General features: G+C 33.4%; 1 protein-coding gene across 1 annotated transcript in view; it reads right to left on the bottom strand.

Annotated features, from left to right (window-relative positions):
- Window positions 1–23731, bottom strand: part of LOC113396629 (DNA-binding protein D-ETS-3) — a 76411-nt gene that overhangs the window by 30039 nt on the left and 22641 nt on the right. Inside the window, exon 4 of the mRNA XM_026634641.2 lies at window positions 4977–5030. Coding sequence (XP_026490426.1) covers window positions 4977–5030 — 54 coding nt within the window. The remainder of the gene's footprint in view (window positions 1–4976; window positions 5031–23731) is intronic.

Here is a 23731-nt window from a genome sequence, read left to right as displayed (position 1 = left end):
AATATAAAAGGATGATATGATGATTATCATTGCAATTTCTTTTATTATTGTCTTATAGAAAATATTTTTACACGACAAACACACGACTTATTTGTAGTAAGAATTAGATTACTATGATTATGAGTGGAAATAAAATTTATATGACCAAATACATTCTATTCCAAATATAATAATACGATAAACTAGTATAGTAAATAGATTGATTGTATTGTAATCAGTAATACAGAAAAATATCGTGTTTATAACATATACCAAAGTGATAAGCCGACCGATAGAGGTATAAAGTTACGTATAATTTAGAAAATAAATTTGTCAAAATTCTAGTAATTATTATTTTTCAAATGATAAGTGTATCTACGGGTACAGTCAACGAAGTGACTTGAATTATACATGTATGATTTATTAAGGCGATTTATAAACAAATATTAATTAAACTTAATGAGATTTTTAAAATATATTGTATTTTGTACACAAAGATTTATATATATAAACTTTGTTATTAATAATATATTCAGTATGGGTTACATATTAAATAATGTTTGAAAACAAACTTCAAAACTAAATAATTTAGTAGTTGTACAGAGAACAAAAAGAATGTTTCTACAAGGTAATTAAAATGTTATATTTATAAAATACATCAAGCACTCTTGGCACTATTTTTTTGTATTTGTCATATATTTATTTTTATAAGGTTTTAATTAATAACAACTCTAACATTAAATTTAATAATTTATCATGTAGGTAAATGTAAATGTATCTATTTGAAACCCATCATTGTGAAATAAAACACTTATGAAACGGCTAAAATTAAATATAATAAGAATTTTAGAATTTTCAGTCTGGTAACATTAGTTTTATTATAATAATAATGTGTGTTCATGATGGCCATGTCATCCCCGAAGTGTAAATAATAAGTTAACGACATTATCGACGTTTGTGTTGTATAAAGATTTAATTTAATTTTAAATTATATTAATAGATGAAAGCAAGACACTAATTTTTGTAATCAATTGAATCCAGAGCTCAAAACTTGAAATAAAATCCCAACCTATAAAATAATTATATATTTCTTTGTCAATGTCGTTTCTTTGTAAGTATGTAAGCGTTATGATATAACATAATTGGAATATGACACTCTCGCTTCGAAAGATTTAGTTATTTAATTTGCCTTTATCGTATAAATATAATAAATGTCCCAAAACGGTGACCTCTAACGTTCCATTGTACATAGAAAACGTTATACAAGCGCCACTATCCCCCGCTGTTTGTTCGTCACAGGACTATCGCCGTCGGCATCAATCACTCGAAACACGATACTCGCGTCTTGCTTTCCTTCGAAATCTTAGTTATATTCTATCGTATAGATTTCATATTAACATCAGCTTTTTCCTCTGGTCGAAAAATATTCCATGTTTATTTCGGTTTATATTTTGTTATTTTTTATAAAGTTGTATTTAACACTATGAAATCGTATGTAAATTAACATGTCTCTGGTGTGTTTTTATTGAAAATCCCACAAAGCGAATTAGCCTACGGCTTCCGAAAATACCCGTCAAACGTAAGATCAAAGGACGGTTGTCTAAACTATTTCGTAGAAGGAACGGGATTTGCCTCTTTGTCACCCTTCACAACGGTTGACGAAACAAAGCCTTTTAGGAACTAGAACTTTTTAAAAATATGATAAGCTGTTAAATTTCTTATTATCATTAACTCATAATTGTATTTATTTCAAATTAATGTTGGCTAAGTTCTTTTACATAAAAAAAAAACTTAGTAAAATTAGGTTCAATGGTTTTTGATTTAAGCCTATTTAAAACCTGTCAGATGTGTATCCTGGCCTGTGCCTGGCCTGTGTATCCTGGCCTTAGCCCAGCATAATATCAAAATATCCCACATATTTTCGCGCTGTTATTATACTTTGCTATTAAAAAACGTAGATGGAATGCCTGTCTTAATTCATATATAAGTATTGGTTTAAATTTTCCTATACGAAATATTTCCAAACACTCGTGAAATATTAATATTCCAATTTCGAAAGCGACGAAAACATTACGATTTTCATTTTAAATCACAATCATCCGTCTAATAATGTACACTTAGAATACGTATAGCTCTCGTTTTCGCTTCACGGCACGCAAAACAATAGGGCGCTTATGGTTTCCCTCTCCCAAAGCGACTTTTCCTCTATAATCCATCTCTTTCACGCTCGCAGCAAATTACGTACAATAGAAGAGCGTAGAGAACGGCGGGCAAATGCCACTCTCAGTTAATTTTCGAAGCCGCCGCTAGCTTCGTCTCCTTTCAGCGCACCCCGCTTTAAAATATCGGTTTATTTTTAAAGTCTCCATTCGCAGATTCTTATTTTGTGCATAGCGTACCGTTTTTATTAAAATATCTTTCTTTTATTGCATTCGGTATTAGGTAGAAAAAAACTTTCAATCGAAGCAATCATTTTTAAAATAATGCTTACGATCTAAAGTATTTTATTTTATTATTAACGCATTTCCTTTTAATTTATTGACGATGATTATGTAGATGTGAGAATGTTTAAAATAATAAATTAAAAATGCTAATGAGAGTTATTAATAAGTATTCCGAAGTAAGGGTGTTATTAGGGGCGTCACCTCACAAATCTCGCTTAATGAATATCGTTTAGTTTAAATAAAGTTGTAGCTAGCTTATTTATAATTCATTTCGAAATAGTCTCGAGGGACGCTGTGTCGGAGGTCATTGGGGATTTATTAATATGACATTCGATAATTTGATTAATTTTTATATTAATAAGCATTATCGTTTTAGTATGCGAATGAAATAATTATAAGATGTAAGTGAAATTTAAATAGTTGGTAGTTATAGTATTATGCCTATAAAATAAATTTCAATTTTTTAAATTTCTAATTAAAAGTAAATTTGTTATTGTAATTCTGACTCTTTTTGTCTGAATTAATAACTTTTTTAATAGCGAAATATAGGTTTTTTTATTGTATCGCATGAACGTTGTCGAGTGCTTCGATAATAGTATCGAATATAATAGCTCCCTGGGGTGAGGCTAAATCGTTTGTAACTATTGTCCGGGGGCATTAAGTCGTCACGGGCCGACGCGACGACGCGACGACGCGACGCTCTCTTGGACTGTATTATATTGACTTAAATTTATACTGCTATGTCATCGTGGATATTATTAATCAAAAGCTAATAAGTCTTTTTTTATTTGATAGATAAGAGCCGAGGTGGCCCAGTGATGATTATCGGTTCAAAGCCGGGCAAGCACCACTGAAATTTCATGTATTGAATTTGTGTTTATTATACATCATGTGTTCGATGAAGGAAATCATTCTCGATGAAACTAGGTACATGTGCCAGTACCTTTACGAAAAAAAATAAAAATTTAACGGTAATCAAATGTAACGGTAAACGTATATATATATATATGAAGAATTATAATGTATGCACATAATATAACAATTTCACGTTTACAAATCAAGACAAGATATTGTCTAGGTAACAAAGGAACGCGGCAGCGAAGCGTGCAAAGATAATGCCTCCCCAAATTCTCGCTGCGTATAATGATAATCATCATATTGCGTCACTTACCGAAATATTGTAAATGTCAATCAAAGAATTAAGTTCGCATTGTCGTTCGGGATACGACGCGTGTCGGCCGCACGTCAGATGATCGGGCCAGCGTTACATTATAGAACCCCTCTGTTTTGATTTTGAGGCGTAAAAAATTTATAGTAACGAAATATTACATCGAATATTAGCACGCAATCGAATTCTTACGGACGAAATGTTTTGCTTGAGTTAATTGTACAATTTAATATGTAGGTTGGAAACGGAAAGGTTGAATTCATTGAGCTGAAATAGCCTTATTGATACAAAACGAACATTTTACTCAAAGGTCGTGAGTTCAAATGCGGGCAAGCACTATGTTTTCATGTATTTAATATTAATCTTATGCTTCTAAAGATCTAAAAAGTCCTAAGAGTTCAAGCTAATTTCACACAAATTTCATCAAAGTCGGTTCAGTGGTTTGGCCGTGAAAGAACAACAGACAGACATACAGTAAAGATAAAGTGAGATAAAAATAGCCGCTTTATTTAAAGTTACTATGGCTATTTTCAAGTAACTAACTAAAACAAGATATATTTTTTATTAGTCCGTCTCGATGTTTCTTCAAATCGATTGTGCCTATTGAAACTAAGTTTTTGTACATATTTTTTTGTCGCTTTTTAAACATATTTATACAAAAAGCGTTTTTCAGTACTTTATAGGTTTCGTGATTATTATTTTTAAGCTTACATTACACAAGACAGATTAAACCGCGAGTCATTGCTAGTTCATTAATAAATATAACATCATCTGTTCCGAATCAGAATAAACTCTAATTAAACGGGTTTTAGAAGCACTTCGAAATTATCATTTTATAAGATAAATTATTGGGCCGAGAGATAATTGTTGATTTAAATTAAGCAATTTTAAATATTTGCGGCCCAGTTGATGGAATTTGTTTAAGGTAGCTTACCCCATCTTTGCCATAAAGTGGGACCTATAAGTTTGTTATTAAAACATAAATAACGATTAGTTTTATAAGGACGATGTTAATTCACTACATAGTATAAAACAAAGTTGCTTCCCGCTGTCGAACTGTCCCCGTGTATGCTCAGATCTTTAAAACTATGCAACGGATTTTAATGCGATTTTTTTATGGATAGTTTGATTTTAGATACATAGAATGATTCAAGAGGAAGGTTTATATGTATAATATATGCATAATATAGTAGAGAAACACTTGTAATTTTAGAGGTTTCTAATGTGATGTCGTAAATAAACACATTGCTTGTATTGTCGTATGACAAAAAAACTGTGAGCGTTGTATATAAAGACATTCTGTAGTATATATAGTATCAGCATTGCACCCGTGCGGAGCCGGGACGGGTCACTAGTATATTATAATTAAGGATCAATCGACTCACCTTGCGTACCCTGTGATGTTGCATGTGTAGACCACGAACTTTTATATGATGCATCTGAAAATAATAAACTAAATTATTATTTAAATTTCATATAATTATAAATAAAAGATTTTTGCTTATATGATACCGTCGGTGTGTGTTTGGGTGTGATGTATTTTATTGGATAGATCTCTTTTAGTTGATAACGTACTTTGATTTCAGATACACACACATTCACGCACAACATTGTATCGATCCACAGAGTCCAGGTCAACGACATTGAAAATAAAAACTAACGGAATTAACCAAATCAATTCTACCAAGTTATATTTGAATAATGACGACCGAAACCACGTAAAAATTGAGAATTCCTATCTGTTCGTTTTACGATTGTTTTTCTAAATACTCACTGGGCAAATATGTTCTTTTTTTCTTTCCTATAAAATGTATGTATTTCTTATCATTTTTGAAAGACCACAGTCCTAATCATTGTTAATAATTGAAAGCTGTTTATATTGCGACGGTATTTTTATCGGGAAATTGACAGCGAGTATGTGAAAACGCGTTTAACAAATTCAAGGATCATAATATCTATGACGCTGATGGTTAACAACGTTAGACTCACCTGACGGGTATTTGTAATCGAGAGAATAATATCTGGCGTATCTTATCTATATTCTGATTGATTTCGCACATGGCCATTCCCAATAAGGTTTAGCCAACGGCGCAATAGATATTATAATATTGCACATATTGGGTGCGTAATTACAGGTGAAAAATATATATTAATGTGGCGAAAGGATGAAATGTAATACGAGCGAGACTTCTAACGTTAAAACCAAAGGAAGAACGATTTTATATGCTCTTTAAGGTCAAACGGATTGTAAGCTTTGCCTATTTCCGAATCACTACTGAGAATTTTGATAAAATCCAAATATTTTTTACTAGCCCAGACTGAGATTCAACTAGACTAGCGAGGCGGTTTTATCATTTATAGCTGAACTTGAGGCGTGATATTAAAAGATATATATTTAAAAAACTTTACCTATACATAAATAAACGTCACTACTCAATTTTACACGTAGGGGTGAATAAAAAAAGGTAGGGCCTTCCCCTGTACTCGAACTATCTCCATACCAAATGTCATCTAAATCGGTTCAGCAGTTAAAGCGTAAAGAGTTTACAGACAAAGTTATTTTCGCATTTATAATATTAAATATAGATACATGCAGATCAAGTCAATATTAAATCTCTAAATCATTATTTTCACCTTTGAAATATTGCTATAAAATGTTTTCAGCTGCTCAACAAAAATATTGTTATTAAAAGTTATCAAATGTAAATAAAATCTACCTGTCCCGTAAAATTCGTAAACTTTCCATTATTATCCCCTTAATTTTGAAATTTTCAGAAGTACTTGGTAGCTCGTAGTGGATTTCTTATTTATAAAAAACCCAATTAAAAAAAAAACGTCTTTCTATACTCGGCAGTATTCATAGTTTAGTTATGCGTAGTAGTATGCTTAGTGCGTAGCGTAGTAATTTCCAACATGATAGGACTTGGCAGATAGGTAGGCCGATTTTGAATGATTTTAGGGTCAATGAAGCTTCTCTTTTCTATCGACTTGTCTGCTACCATTCATAATGAAATATGTTTCTTGAAATTATGCGACGTGTTGTTTGCAAGTATCATAACGCAAGACGCTATTTGAAATGAATCCTTTTGAAGTTCGATATGGATCGAATTTACAACAATGATAAAATGAAAAAGTCAACTAAATATAGTTACTATTAAAAGTGAACCGTCAATTTATTATAATTAAATGATATTTCATTATAAATTAATTGTAATATATCACTTTTAATTATAACTATATTTAGTTGACTTGTGAACACCATAACGCTTCAATTATACATAATCAATCAAAAAAATAAATCACCAAAAGCTAACGAATGAAAATTAGTTTTAAAATGTAACTATTTAGAAAAAGCCATTTAAAATAGTTTCAAATGTAGACAATAAATACTACGGGTTCCCGTAGACATTGCTACACATATATGCTACGTAAACGTAGCATAAAATGAATTGTAAATTTTGTTTAAAACTTTTTTACGTTATATTTGTATTTATAAAAGGTTAACGGCATATCAATTAAAAGCTTTTCAGAACTGGTCGATATTAATAAATAATAATACTGTTTTTACTCGACCGAAAAAGACCATTTGTTTCAATGACAATAAATCCAATACTTATGAATAGGTATGACTTATTTAAGCTTACACATTTAGCTGCAATAAATATAATTGCTGTTATTACGTCTCTTTTCGTACTACCTAGTGAGTTATGTCATATATTAAGATTAAACAATATTCAAAACATCTTGGTTCCTACGGTTAGTAGTGTATTGGCAATATAAAGAACAGTTGAAATTTACGATTGGTAGTGGTGACCTCTTTCCATCAAGTGTTCCATATGCCGCCAACCAATTATATAATATATATATAAAATCATACAACTTTTTCATGTATGAAGTAAAAGCTATTTGAAAATAAAGTTAATTGTTAATTTAGAAACAGATCAAAAAATTCTATTTTGTATACTATGGATATATAAAAACCTGCTAGAATGTACTAGTGAATAATATAAACAAACACTGCACATTCGCTTGCATTGATCTGTGTACTTTATATATCATGTGTAAACAAGCAAAATGTTCGAACATTTACGGTTGTCGATGTGCAAACATTTTTATTGTTTACACATTTATTACCGTAACTGTTCGTTTTATGCACAAATCATTTAAATTAGTTTAAGTCACATATTTAATGGTATTTGAGTTGCTTTAAGTCGACTTGCAACCAGTAAAACAGGAATAAAAGATAAAAGGACTCTTGATGGTCTCTCCAAAAATGTATGAAGCATAATTATGTGGCGACATTGAGAATTCGAAACACAAATAGGAATGTGTCTTATTCAAAAGCGTGTCGAGCTGGTGCTAGTTACGTTAAAACCCTCTGCTGCAAAGGAGACTATGTGACAAGAGACGGTGATTAAGGGATGAAGCTATTCCGCTATCATTATGTCCTTTGGAAGTGCTATGAGCCGCGGGGTAGAGTGGCAAGTTTTAAAGGAACCTTGAAGTTGTAAATGGGCGTATTAACGCCTTTTGGTATACATTTGCCACTCGACTTTCAAATGCATGTTTTCGTATTTGGTGTAAGTAACCGACGACACGAATATTCGTACGTGACGGAAAATTGTTTTTTTGTTTTTTTGTTATTTTCGTCCGTTTTCAAATATTTTTATCGAATTAATATTATTTTATTATATTATAATATGATAAATGTAGTCAGATGCTAATAATTATTAATCTATCATCCGTATAAATTTATATTTCCGAGTAAAAAACGATTGTTATGTTCAAGATGGACACCGCACTTGCTAAAACTATCGCCAGTAAGGTTTCGCCAGTATTAATAAATATATAAATAATAATGATAGTACATATAAGTGAGTACTTTAGAACTTCCTTTATTTATTGCCGTCATTATTATAGTTGTCTTATTTAGGTTAAAACTAAAGCATTTACTCAGTTAAAGTTAACTTATGTATATATATTAAATATATAAACATTTACAAAATAGAGCAATCCGGTTTATTTATAATCTTGGAACTAGTTCCTGGACTAAACTAACTAGACTCTAGAGACGGGATGTTTATTAGTAGGAATACTCACGGTTGCGTCACAATTTATTTATAACATTAGTATTTATATTCAAAGTAACATTGATCACTTCGATGGAATGAGTGATAATCATTGTATGGATAAGCTTATAATTTCAAGTTGCCGACTCAAAGTCAATAAATCCTTCTCGGGGCAAGCTATCCTTTTGTATAATAAATTCCATAGATATTTTTAAATTTGTGTGAGTCATAAATTCAAATCATTTGTAAAAAATACGTCAATAAAAAATGCATATTATTCAACACTGGATTATATAAATGATAAAAAAGCGCGCAATAAATACTTGTTGACTTACAGGAAGCATATATTATATGTGTACATGTATTTAACTAAAATCTTTTGTATTTTAAATATTGGAAAAGAGAGACTACTGAGTTTCTTGCTGGTCCTTCTCGGTAGAATGTACATTCCGAACCGATGGCAGCTTCACATAATATACATTTGTAAAATGACGATTCAAAAATGTTTGTAAAAGCCTACTTGAATAAAATATTTATTTGTTTTTTATATGACAAAATGAGGAATTAACTAAGATAATCAGTAGGGAGAGTAAAACAGCTACCATCATCAATAAAAATAATTACGAAAAGAGCTAATATCATATCATCTTGTAAGACACCGGCTTTGTTCGTAGACAAGTTTCGGTGAAAGCCAGAGCGGAACTTGCTAAAGGCGTCCTCTTAATATATTGTAAAAATAGCCAAAATCTTCATAAAATATGTTAAGAGAACATAAAATCAATATATAATAAATACAAGTTTACAAAAATAAAAGCATTATCAATCAAACAAAGTACTTCGTACTAGGGTCAAGAAGGTAGCCGTATAGAGGATTTAAAAGACTAAGTCTTAAATTGAATCGGTTTAATTAAAACCCTTTTTTAAGACACTGAAGAAATATGACTGCGATCAAATACGATATATGAATTTGACGTTTTACGAGGGAGATCATGACAGCCATTTTACATATAGTCGTAAAACTGGAGATATTAAAATTATTTGTGTATGTATCACAATTGTTTGCAATATCTATTGATAGATAAATAAAAAATATAAAGTTGAATAAAAAAACCCTTAGAAAAAAACAATCACATATGGGCAATAAAAAAAAAAAGTTTCGTAAAAAAATACATCAAAAGTGTAATAATTGGTTAACAATACTTTTGAAACATTTTTGTACTCAGTCTGTGATATATCATAATCCAGAAAAGGTAACGACTAAAACTGATATGATTGTTACTTAAATATTTGTGCTATATAAAAAAAAAATTTATTAACTTATTTCTTATTTAGAATTTACTTGGTGGTAGTGATTTGTGCTGCCGTTCTATTGCAGTAGAATAACAGACTCTATTATTCTACCGCCAAACTAGTAATACTTATTATTATTATTGGTATTTTTGTATTCCAGTTTGAAGGGTAAGTAAGCCAGTATAACGACAGGCACGGGTCATAACATCTTAGTTCCCAACGTTGACGGTGCATTGGTGATATAAGGAATGGTTAATATTTCCAAGGCGCCATTTCTCTGAGCAGTGGTACCACTGCGATGTGCCCATCCGTCTAATTATTTTATAAAATAAACCTCGGGAAAGTATATTTTTACCGTAATTAAAACAGCCCTGTGATTATTTCAAACGATAAATTAAGGTTTAGCCAAAAAGCCAATATATATTATGAGGTATAATGCGACATCTGAATTATGTCTTAACTTTGTAACAAAAACATAACATTATTGATTAAGAATACATTCAGATCAATTTAAGTACAAGGATTTGACATGAATTCACGTACTGTATCGTTGCGGGTTTACTTTGAACATTTAATTAAAGATGTTACGTAATACGGAGCGCGTTTATATCTTTTGGTAAGTAATATTGTAAGTTTGGTGAGTAATATTGTAAAATCACCTCTTTATTTTGCTTTTATTTGCTTGATTGTTTATCAAAAAGGCTTAAAAGATAAATGAAATGAATAAATAGTAGGACTTTATATATAATAATAGACTTAGATTCAAATGTCCGTCTACTTGGTAAAGCTTAAAAACTAAGCTTTATGTTCATAACGTTGCAGTTCTGCAATGACAACTGACTGACATTTTACTGACTGTAAACATAACTATGGGGAGTTACTTACAAGATTAATTACATAATCATTATTAATAATTACGAGGTTATATAAATATATAAAGACCCTGAACACAACACCGGCGCCACTTCACACCACAATCACAAATAAAATGGCATATTCACCAGCGAACAGCATCGAGAAGTTGGTAAATGTGCCCGACCGACTGAGGTAGTCGGCGGATCCTTTGATGTCAAGCATGGCGCGATCAAGGCATCGACGGGCGCATCATATCGAGACGTGCGTTACTCATGGCGCTACCGACACTCTATCAGCCCGACAACCGTCAGTGTCTTCACTATCGTAGGCGGAGCCTCCCTTAACACCGCCCTCAGTCCGCCTCTCGCACCCTCGCAACACGCCCCGCCAATAGCGAAACACTCCGGCTAATCTTTATCAGAGAAAAATAAACAGGGAGAGGGGAGATAATGACGAGGCGCTTCGACGGCGCTGGTAATCACTGCGCTTTGTGGGCCGCGACAGCCTGTTAGCGAGCTTATCCGACGATGGTTTGGCGAAAATTGAATGCTTTGTGTCGCTCTTAGTTCTTTTTTATTCACGTTATTGCGCTGCCTCGCGACAGAGGAAAATCGAAGTTGGCATTCCGTTCATAATTTTGAAGCAATTTTACACTTGATGCGTTATAGAAGGATCGTTTACGACAAGATAGGGCCACTAACGAAAAGAATTATTGCTGTCTAAATATATATACGACATCAATGTCTTTGTAATTTTATAGGTATTATTATTTTTGAAATGAGTTTTATCCTTCAATCCTATTCTAGACAAATACTAATAAAGAATTTTATATCGATAAAAGAATATGTACTACGTTAATTGTTTTTATAATATTTTTACTCTTTTCAAAGGTCTTTCTCAAAAAAATATTTTTTTACATCATTTAATAAACCTTTATTTTTTTTTGTTCATATTTCAGCACCCCTTGTACTAAATAGCAATTATTCCATCTGCTGTTATATCTAAGACATTTTACAAAGAGAATAATGAGCGATTAAACACGCCGATTCTCGAACTCGAGTATTCATGTTAAAACATAAATTGGGGTCAATTAAAAGAACCGTCATAAGTTTATGATTGTCAATCATGTGACATACCTACATTACGTATATAAAATGAATGTATTCATAGGATAAATTTTAAATATACTCTATACAAGTATACTTTTCTAACCTCTTTTAAATTGACATTTTATAAGATTGAATTTAGGAAAAGCCTACGTGCCACGAGCGGTTCAGAGTGTAAATTCTACCGCGATGTAACGGCGAGAAGGACCATTATACATGTAATCATCATTTATTGTTTTTGTGTCGTGTATAAAAAAGAACGAATACTAACTCCAAGCTTTTTTATCATCCATATTCTATATTATAAGTATAAATATTTTTTTATATAATATAAACTTTTTTTATAAAATATCACGCTTTTGAACAATTACATTCAACAACAGTTAAAAAAGACAGAAAATTCTTCATCATTCTCAGAAGATCTTGGTATGTTTTTCGAATGTTATTCAGAATATTGACTTCAAAAGAACGGGACGCTTTTGGCCGTTTGTCCTGGACATATTGTTTTTATTTCTGTTGGTTTTGAATACTGGAACAATAAAAGCGGCCGTGTTTTATTTTTCTGTAAATTGCGCCACTGGCCCCTATCTTGATGATTGTCCATATAATTGGTTGAGTTTTAGACATATTGTCCGTTTTTATTCATGTTCCAACATGTATTTCATGTTGTCTTTTACAATTTTCATTGTTCATAAAATGACGCAATTAAAAGATAAAGTCAAAATAAACATTACAAATGATTTTATTGATTGTCAATATATATATATTTTTAATTGAATAGTATGGAAACTGGCACGAGATTTCAAGACTCACTCACATCCAAATATCCAAAGCTACACCGTTGGACTTGTATTCTTTCCAAGTTGTCTTAATCTTAAATATCTACACATAAACACGAATAACAGTACACGTCGAGAATAGAAATCCGCCTAATATTGTTATGGATTGAAATAATTTCGCATATCGTTTATCCAAATCAGTAATTGTTGATTCTTGATTTTTCGAAGATGTAAACGTAAAATTTTGTAACGCTGTCACGTACCCGAAACAGATAAGGTTACACTCCAAGATCTCGTAAACTTCGGGCCCCTCACGCTGTTTGCATGGTGTTTAATACGAAACACCATTACAAGCATCATTCATCATAACAGTCCCCCAAATATGAACTTGCTGAGCATAAACGTTACCGGCTACTGATATATAAGTACAAATCATTGAATTAATTATATTTGATATTATTTTTATTACTTTTTATACTTATTTAATATTTTGATAACTTTGTGATTATAACTTTATTTTATTTTTTAATCAATTGTTATTTCACCATATGTAATTTAAAATTAATGTTATGTCGTTTTATTTTTTCAATCAATTGAATGTCTCTATATTAAATTTGTTTTATTTTAATTGCAAATTTTAATAATTTAATATATATTGTTGATTTTATTTTTAATTTATTTCTATTGACGTAAATATTATTATGTAAATTTAGTCTTTTTTTACTTGGAATAAATGTTTTTGATTTTTATTAATTTGTCCGGTAATATGGAATACTAAGAATTATTATATACATAGAAAGTAGGCTTTTATGGTATTAGTTGTACTAGAAAACTTAAACTTATAAGTATATACTTAATGAAAGCTTCACTAGTTTAATAAAGTTATTACGTAATCCAAAAAGTCAATTATAACGAACTTTAAGTATCATGTCCAATTTAAACTTTACAGGATTATGTTTGCGGATATCAATAAAACAATTTCATACCTTTGAGCCAATTAAAAAAAAACAGCCAAAGACAAAAAAAACAAAAACAAAAAAAAAGCCAGAAGGTCTACGACAGCTAAGCAAGCAAGCACATCGAGTTTTGTCATTTGATTTGTTTTGACGATATATATATATTATTTATAGCAATAAATTAAATTGAATACAGTGAATGTACCAAAAAATAGGCTTACATTTGAATAAGGATAAGGTTTATAGGTTAATCCTTCTTGGAGCAAGGTATCCGTTTCTATAATAAAATTCCGCATAATTCCGATATAACTTAATAAAATATTTTAATAAAAAAACATATTATTCAGTACAAGATTATATATACGATAAAAAAGCGTCTATCTATAATATACGTCCATTCAGTTATCACAGCTCTAATTTTATTTATACTTTTTATTATTATAGTAAATATTTTTAAATAACAGAAATATATTTGCAATATAAATGAAATAGAAGCGAATTTGTCGTAGACATGTGTATGTATAACGTCTCGTCGACTTTTAGGGGTGAGTTCAGCTTTTATTTCTCTTTGCAGCTGCATCGCAGTTTAATTGAGTTTTACACGTAACAGAAATTCAATTTCTAGTAAAATGTATTTGATAGATTTTCCGTGTTTTCCTTTACATATCTAAAGGCGAGACGACTCATTGTGAATAAACTGTTAATCTAATCATAGAAACAGAGGTTTTTGTTTTTATTACGAAAGTATTTAGCTAATCAATATATATAACATTTTTTTTTTGTATATATTTCTGCTATGCGTGCCACAACTATTCATGCGATTCTGATGAAACTTGGACTTGTGATGCTGAGTTGCACGGCGAACGCCTGTGAATATACTTTTGCCACAAAACATTTATTAAGAGCTCCAAGGGACCGTATACCTTACTATTTGGTATTTTATTATTTTGTAATGACAGACATGTTTGACTTTTAATATATACATTTTTTTTAGCATTAGCAGCCTGTAAATTTCCCACTGCTGGGCTAAACGCCTCCCTTTGAGGAGAAGGTTTGGAGCATATTCCACCACGCTGCTCCAATGCGGGTTGGCGGAATACACATGTGGCAGAATTTTGTTGAAATTAGACACATGCAGGTTTCCTCACGATGTTTTCCTTCACCGCCGAGCACGAGATGAATTATAAACACAAATTAAGCACATGAAAATTCAGTGGTGCTTGCCTGGGTTTGAACCCGAAATCATCGGTTAAGATGCACGCGTTCTAACCACTGGGCCATCTCGGCCATTATACTCTTTATGTAAATACTTATTTCACTCATTCGAAGACGGGACGATTAACTAGTAGCTAACATTCTCAGGCGACAAAACAACTATTTACATCGAAGACTTGATGATAATGATGATGACGTGATGATGGCATTCTTATTGATATTCCACGTGGTCAGAATGTGCTCAATGTTTAATATCAATTTGTTGTTAAATCATACTAATGATATAAATGCAAATATTTTGTCTGAATAACATTGCTATTGAATATACATAATTCAATAGATAAGAAGATTCGGTTATAGGTACATATTATAGTAATTTTTGATTTGCTTCGTTCAGCTAAGATGTATTGTGAGCCAACCGAAGCTGTACAATAACAGCTTTAAACATATTAACTAAATGAAATGCGTTTAAAATATTTATCGTCCTTAATACTGTAATAATTCATCATATCAAGATCTCTTCACATTGATACAGATAAAAAAGTGTTATAAATTAACATTTTAACGTTAAAATTACAAATTCAATTCCAAATACGTGAAATGAAAAATTTTCTTCTAAAAACCCGAATGGTTTAATGAAAAATACGGCGACTCTTTGACAGAACGATCCGAGCTTTGATCAAAGCTTGTGAAAACCGATCGAGAAGTAAAGAGCTTTGGATACTTGATTGCTTTTTTCATTTGTGGTGTTTTATTTTTAGGGAAATTTATATCGTACCGGGAGACTTTATTAGTTTAAATGCACAGACGTCAAAAGTAAAATAAAATAAAACACTTTATGCTCATATTCATAAACAAAAACAATACAAGAGCTCGTTGTACAGAAATATGTAAATGAAGAAATAAAATTAATTTTATCGTATTAACTACTAAACTCATTTTAAAAGCCAATTAGTCAAAACAATCCAAAGGTCTTATAGTGATTAAACGTGACCTGAACACCTCGGGGCGTGAAGAAAGATGCCTTAGTGTGTGTTACGTGTCTTATCTTTGTATGTGTGCGTGGCGGCATGATCGATGCAGCAGCGACGTTGCCGCGCCGCGTACTTCCGCAGTGTTGCCGCTACTTACAGTAAGGGTGTTTAAATACTTAAGACAAAAATGTTTTTAATTATATATATCTATATAATTATACAATAATTGGAATATAACGTACAATACACTTTATAATATTAATTTTAAATATGATATAGCTATTTTATTTTAGCTTTCTATTTATTATAAGCATGTTATAAATTATGAGACTCTCGATATATGTATATATCCATATATACATATTAGGTCATCAATTAGAATTATCTGCAAGTAAATAAAAATATATTTATTTGAATTAAACTCTATTTATTTCGTCTTAATAATTATCGTATTGTATACCTACACTCAAACAAAGTGTTATGTAGTCTGTGCTCAGCTCACCAAAGATATTAAATGTTGACTTATTGGGTAAAGAAAAGAAATATCCTAACTGTTATACATATATGAGCAATAAAATTAAGTAAATATTTCCATGTATCGCTATTTATTGCATTCATATAATATTTTATTAAGAGTCGCTCAGCACATATCTAATATTGAAAGTAATGGTTATGAAATAATTAATAATGAAATCAAAGACTTTGTGCAAGCCCGTCTAGGTAGGTTCCCATTCATTACATTAGTTGTTGTTGTTGTACTCTTTAGCTGTATTGTTGTGTTCCGATTAAAAGGGTTGGTGGATCATTGGCGATGTAAGGAACTGCTAATATTTCGTACAGTGCCATTGTCTATATGGGCGGTGGTGACTTTTTTATGTTATAGGTAGTAAACGGGCAGGAAGGTCATCTGATGGAAAGTGACTACCACCGCCCATGGACATCTGCAACACCAGGGGTCTTGTAGATGCATTGTTAGCCTTTAAGAAAAGTGTATGCTCTTTTTTTGAAGAGTCATATCGGTTCGGAAAAACCGCTGGCAAAAGCTGGTTCCACAGAGTGGCTGTGCGAGGAAGAAAATGCCTTATATATCGCGCTTTTGTGGGTTTTCGGACATCTAGGTGGTTCGGGTGGAACTAGGAATTTTGGCTGCTGAATTGTAGTGAAATTTAGCAGCCCTGTTTAATCCAAACAATTCCTCAGAACATATCCCGTAAAAAATGCGGTGGAAGATCCAGAGTGAATACTCTACGCAAAGCCAAATGAACAAGCGGATCGGCTAGGACTTGATCGTCGAAAAATTCGAGCCGCTCTGCGTTGAATACGGTCAAATGGAAGAAGCTAGTACTGGGAGCACCCGCCTAGAGGTTTCAGGCGATGGGCCAACGTGAAGTACCGTCTTGCCTTGCTGAACACACCAAGCTTGCACGGCTAGCTTTAGCCGGCCCCAGTCCGAGACTTTGTTTAAGGAAGACTCATTTTCAGACACTAGTTTGTTCCGGTTTTCGTCGACGTTTTCCTGAGAAATATTAGCACGGCCGGTGTATAAAGTGTGTACCGACTGTCGTCTGCATACTAGAGAATATTTATGATTTGTAATAAGTCATTGATATGCAGAAGAAACAGACTGGGTGATAGTACGCAGCCTTGTGGAACACCAGTATTGACGAATTTTAAGCCAGAGCATGCACCATCCACAACGATCTTAATGCTCCGATCTGGCAAAAAGCTGGTGATCCAGTTGTATAATTTCTGGGATGCTGTAGGAAGGAAGTTTCGAAAAAAGCGCTAGAAGTGCCATACGCGATTGAAGGCCTTCCTTATTTCCAAACTGGCTGCTAATGCCTCTGCTGTTTTCAACTACTCCGCGAATCTATGTGTAAGGTAAACTCTAAGATTACCGGCGAGCGATCCCGGCAGAAACCGTATTGGCAGTCGCTTATCAGCTGGTGCTCCTCTAGGCACCGTAGGGGCTGGCAGTTTATAATGGACTCCATTACCTTGGAGAATTTTTGACGGGTCTTAGCGGTTGTCTTTTTTAAGGATCGAATGCACTAAATATGTCTTCCAGAATTTGGGTTGATGCCTAATACGTAGGATTGCCGGAAAACGCGTTACGACCGGTGCCAACTCGAGAGCACATATCCATTGCACCATTTGAGGGATGCCATCGGTTTCACTCGACTTATGAACAAGGAAATAAATGCAGACGTCATCCAGAGTCGAGTTCGATGTGAAGAGAGAGCCTAAAAGATCAGCTTTGTCCTTCACGGTATGAACCAATGACTCACCATCCCTGTGCAAAGATGGAAAAGAAGGCTGACAGAAATTCCCTAAGACAGCCTTAGCGAGTGACCAGAACCACCGCACCACTCTCTGGCCAATTCTGGTAATGTGCTCCGTCTTCGTCGTAGCAATGACGTTTCTGAAGAACCTAGAGGCAGAGTTACATTCCTTTTTGAATCCGCTGGTATTTACATCACGAGACGCTGATGCTTTAGCCCAGGCTTGATAGCGTTCCTGATTTCGACGTGACGACGTTTTGCGGAAGCGACCAAACCAATGCTGTGACATGCCACCGATGGGTATTGCAGAATAAGGAATGAATAGATCCATACCCTGAAGCACCGCATCAAGAACCGCATCCCTAACAAATACACGATGCCAGCTTACAAAGCGAGGCCGTGAGGAGCGTGCAATCAGCACTACTCTGGACGAGACAGTGATCCGACGATCTTAGAAGGGGATCTACGTTAAACTGGTAGCTGTCCAAAAGAGAATCCAGCAGAAGGTTCAACAAGGAAGGTGTATGATCCTCCACGTCCGGGATTCATATTAGAGAGGTGAACAGTTGTATCAGATCATATGCTAAAGCGATGTCAAGAACAGAACTACCCGCAAGATCGGTTGTGCGTGAGCCGAGGGCGTGTTGGGTATTAAAATCACCAAGAATAACGATCTCTGCGGATGGGATCTGCTGCAGCACAGAATCTGTAGCTGTAGCTTAAACAGTCGGTCGGTTACAGCATAGCCGCTATGATACGAATAAATGTATGCGTAGATTCGCGGATGACTATTGAAGCCTCCACGCAGCCAGATAACCGATAGGTTTTGCCCTTCAAGACTGCCGAGGTGTCGAGAGCATATCATCTCTAACGTAAACGCACAGCCCAGTTTTTGATAAAAATGAATCCAATTTGTAGCAAAGATAAGTGGTATCAGTCAGAGAGGACATCTGGGACTCGGTAAGAGAAAGCAAGGCCGGTTTTGCCATCTCAAGGTAGAAGTGAAGGGCATTCAAGTTGGAGTTGAGTCCCCTTATGTTGCATAAGTCCACAGCGAAGGTGGAAGGAATTGCCTTATGATGCCTGCTACGCTTGCCCCAAGCAGTGACGAGTGCAAACTTGACCCCCTCCCCAGAATTCGGAGGGCAGCTTGAGCATCCCTGCTCAGGCAGTGTACAGCCTGAGTATGAATGCCCAGAGAGTGAATCTCCACCGCAATCGCTGATGTTATCCTCCTGGGGTAATGATACCAAATTCAGCACAACCATCATGTTTTAGGGGGGGGGGGGTTCTCACATACCGGACGAAACGCGGCTTAGCTGCCACAACGTAGCGCCACCACTTTGATCTTAAGACCAAAATAAAAAATATGATATTTCACATAATTAATTTAATTTTATCAGAGGTAAATACTGAATCTGTAAATGAAAACCAAACATACAATAATAGAATAACCAAGTATTACTAATTTATATTTCATACTAATCAAAGAGCTTCATAATTAAATAACTCACACTCAACTGAACCGAAGTTACGAAATCAAAGCGTATTTATTTATGTTTACTTCGACAGATCCTGGCTTTATCCGTACTTAATTTAAAATTAATTCAGGCAGGCGGCGTGCAGGAAATGAGCTTAGAACGTAGAGAGGTGGCAGGGATAGGGTAGAGGGATGAGGGAGGAGTCGGTGCGTCCCAAATTAAGCGGAATTTTCATACGTGGCTATGACGACTTGTCAACATTTTAATCACAGAACTATTTAATGGTTATTGGTAAAAGCCCACGGGAAATACATGAAATCAGTTAGAGTGGAACTGTTATTACCTTTTAAATATATGACAACTTATATATATGATAACCTTATATGACAACTGAAAATGATGTGATGAGGTCGAAATTACTGTGGTTTGTCGCTTTTGGAATTAGGGAAATTAATCACCGAATCAACTTAAGAACAACAGGCTTGTCACTTTATAAAATATCAAATTAAAATGTATTATATTTTACAGCGAAAACGTATTTCAGTTATCGACCCTCAATTATGTTTTTTGTTATTAATGTATCCAATATATTCTCAGTAGTGCTTACTTTGTCGTTAAATTCAAGAGAAGTGACATCGCTATAACAAATTTCTGTCATTATAATTATATAAAATTTACAAGTACGAATTCGTTGTCTATGTTAAAAACTATATGATTATGAAAACGCGCCCTTATACCGATTGCTTATTGCGCGGTACATGGCATTATTTTTTTATTTCCATGATTTAGAGCCAAGAAACTCAATTATCCTCTGATTCGATTGTATGAATCGTTCAAGATTTACAAAAGAAAAACGTTTGATTTTTATTTTTTATTGATCGCTATAAAGATGTTAAGGAACAAGTAATAAGAGTCCAGTGAACTGAATGTGTGCCTCTAAATATAAAATCAGCAGCTCAAATCCAGGTAAGAATTATTGTTTTTTTTTTATTTGAGAGATGACTAAGGACATACAGTCTAACGTTTTTCAATAACACGATGTTCCTGGCAGTTTCCTAAAGCTAATTAATTCAACAAAGTTTTCACTCTCGATTATCACAAATAATATCAATAAACATCGTTTATTCATAAAAATTTACTATACAAATCGTACACATCTTGTATATCTTGTATATAGCGTAGGCCGATTTTTGTCCCAGTGATAAAAAATCGGTTATAGTTTCATTTTGAAGAGCTCCAGCTGTAGATATGCAGAAAATTAAAGAGGATTTTGCTAAATTGTTACAATTTAACAAAGAAATAGTTTTAGAGACCGGAAAAAAGTTACTGGCCGGTAAGAGAGCGGTACTATGGCTGTATAAGTAAAAAAAAACGAAAACGTAAACCTTCTAACTGAACTAATGTATACTATTTGATAGTAAAAATTTCATTTAAAAGAACTTTCATCATTTTGGCGCCAAATGTAGATGACTAAAAGAATGATGAAATAACTAATAGAATGAAATGAAATCAAAACAAAACCGAAATAGGTTTCGAAATTACTAAAAAATATTTTGAATAAACGCGAAGTTTCGCGCGAGACCTACTAGTTCATTTGAATATAGAAAATGTATAATGTTACAAATAGCGACTGGGTACGACTCTGCCTGTCTACTATCCATATGTCTATTTCTGTCATTTGAATTAAACTTAGGCATTGACTTCACGTGAAATCATACTATTGTGAGCAGTTTGATTATTATTAGTCGAACTCCTGCACTGTAAGTAGTACATAGGAAAATTAATTTCCTAATTAATAATTATATGTACATACGAATCTTATAGCGAATCCTTTTAATCTAGTCTTACTAACAACTTATTTCACTTGAAGTTGAAGATACAAATATATAGTTATTTTTTTAATTTTCTTTCAAAAAATGTTTTTTTCGTTAGATTTTAAGTAATAATTTTAAATTTCAATTCATATATTTCTTAATAGTATATTTGTTTATTTTTTCTATTTGACATGGATTTGTTTCATAAACATGATTTATTATAAATAAAATGAAAACATATAAAAAACTTTTGTAATCGGAACGGATTTAATTGTAAAAATTTTACACTTTGACAATACGAAGTGGAACATTCCGCTCTGTGGCGGACTCATCACAGACCGACGAGGGTCTTATTGAAAAACTTTGTAGTTTTAATTAGTTTACTGGGGAGATGGGATGAAGTACCTAAACCGACTCGCCTTAGGTTTTCACGTACAAGTCTAGACAGTACGGGGATAGGAGCTTTATAGGAGGTAATGAAATCATAAAAATATATAGAAAAAAAATATGTAAGTTGTGTCACGTAAATTAGATATTTAACCGACTCGATTTTAAATGTATTAAGGAAATGATGAATGTTATAAGACGAATCAGATTAAATGCACCATTAGTTAGTTAGTAATGCGTTATGAGGATATTTTTACACCCGAAAAAAAATTATACTTGGGTTTGTTATTTGTTTTTAAGTGTCGTATCGGCTTTTATTTATAATGCCCTTTTTACATATTGTATCATAAATTGTATGTCTATTTTTTGTTTTTTTTTTTTTTTTTTATGGCTTTGGTTGGCGGACGAGCTTATGGGCCACCTGATGGTAAGTGGTCACCACCGCCCATAGACAAAGGCGCTGCAAGAAATATTAACCATTTCTAACATCACCTATGCGCCACCAACCTTGGGAACTAAGATGTTATGTCCCTTGTGCCTGTGATTACACTGGCTCACTCACCCTTCTAACCGGAACACAACAATATAGTGTACTGTTATTTAGCGGTAGAATATCTGATGAGTGGGTGGTACCTACCCAGACGGGCTTGCACAAAGCCCTACCACCAAGTAAGTCTATATTAAGATAGAAGTATATTTAAGTAGAGTTACTAGCAAAATGCCCTTATCCCATATATTCGGGGTCGGCGTAGAGTGTTTTGAAACACTGCAAGAAATACGGACTTAGCAATCTTTTACGGTTGGCCGCATGCCACGCCAATCCTCCTTAGGAATATTGTGTAGGTGAATTTTCCGCCATCGCACTTTAAAAGAACCTCATTCAGGCGGCGTTTACGTATAAGACGAGTTGGCTTATTAGCAGGGCCGGATCTACTGTATGGCTTTTTGGGCTTCAGCCCAGAGCCCCGTGGATTCAAGGGGCCCCCATCTATGTCAAGTCAAAAATAGACCATAATGCGAAATAATCCATCATTTTTTTAATTAAGATCGTTTGGTTTGCGAATCCTGCAATTAATCAAACCCATTAATTTAATTCAAGTCTACGTTCAGGTGTGTCTTACGTGGGGCCCTAAGTAGTATTAGCCCAGGGCCCCCTAAACTCACGGTCCGGCCCTGCTTATTAGATCTCTATATAGTAATACTGTACTATGTCGGACACCACACGGTCTGTTTATGTAATAATTAAAAACTTTTTTTTTATATGTAACGGAAACATAAAATACTGGTGACCGCAGGGCTGATTAATTTTTGTCTAGAGAACAGAATCGCCATTCAATGCAGAAATGCTCCAAGCACTCTTACCACCATTCCTTACGGTCATGATTTGTACAGTAACTATTTTTTGTTTTTATCCGTATATAGTTAAGACCTTAATGTTAATAATAATTGTTATGTAAATAAATTAAATTATTTGTAAATGTATTAAGAAATGAAGTAGGAAATAAATATCTGAAATATATATAATATATGTAAAATATAGTATATTATGACGAATAAACAACACTAACATCACCGATGTTACTTGGTCAGTGTCAGTCAGTACGGAGTTTCTAAAACTAGGTCGTTGTTCGGACGATGGAGTCTCTTGCACCTAGTACCGCAGGGTTCACCTCCGGACGTCGCTGTCTCCGCTCCCCGCCGCCATTTCCGCAGGGGGGAAAGAGAGAGAGCTTCCGAGTTCGCAACTACAATGGACCCTTTATGTCTTCCTACCGCTAATCTACCAGCTGATAATGTGATTAAAACTACCTTTGGGGTCTTGAGCTTACAGTGGTTTTATGTTTGGTGAAATTAAAATAATTTCGTGAGACAGTGAGATAGATTGCTTGATAAATGTATTTAGGGGGTGTTTGAGTATCACTAATTTTCAAT

The sequence above is a fragment of the Vanessa tameamea genome, chromosome Z, assembly GCF_037043105.1.
Source record: "Vanessa tameamea isolate UH-Manoa-2023 chromosome Z, ilVanTame1 primary haplotype, whole genome shotgun sequence".
Lineage (NCBI taxonomy): Eukaryota > Metazoa > Arthropoda > Insecta > Lepidoptera > Nymphalidae > Vanessa > Vanessa tameamea.
The sequence above is the reverse complement of the archived record's forward strand: the minus strand, read 5'-3'. Positions and strand labels throughout refer to the sequence as shown.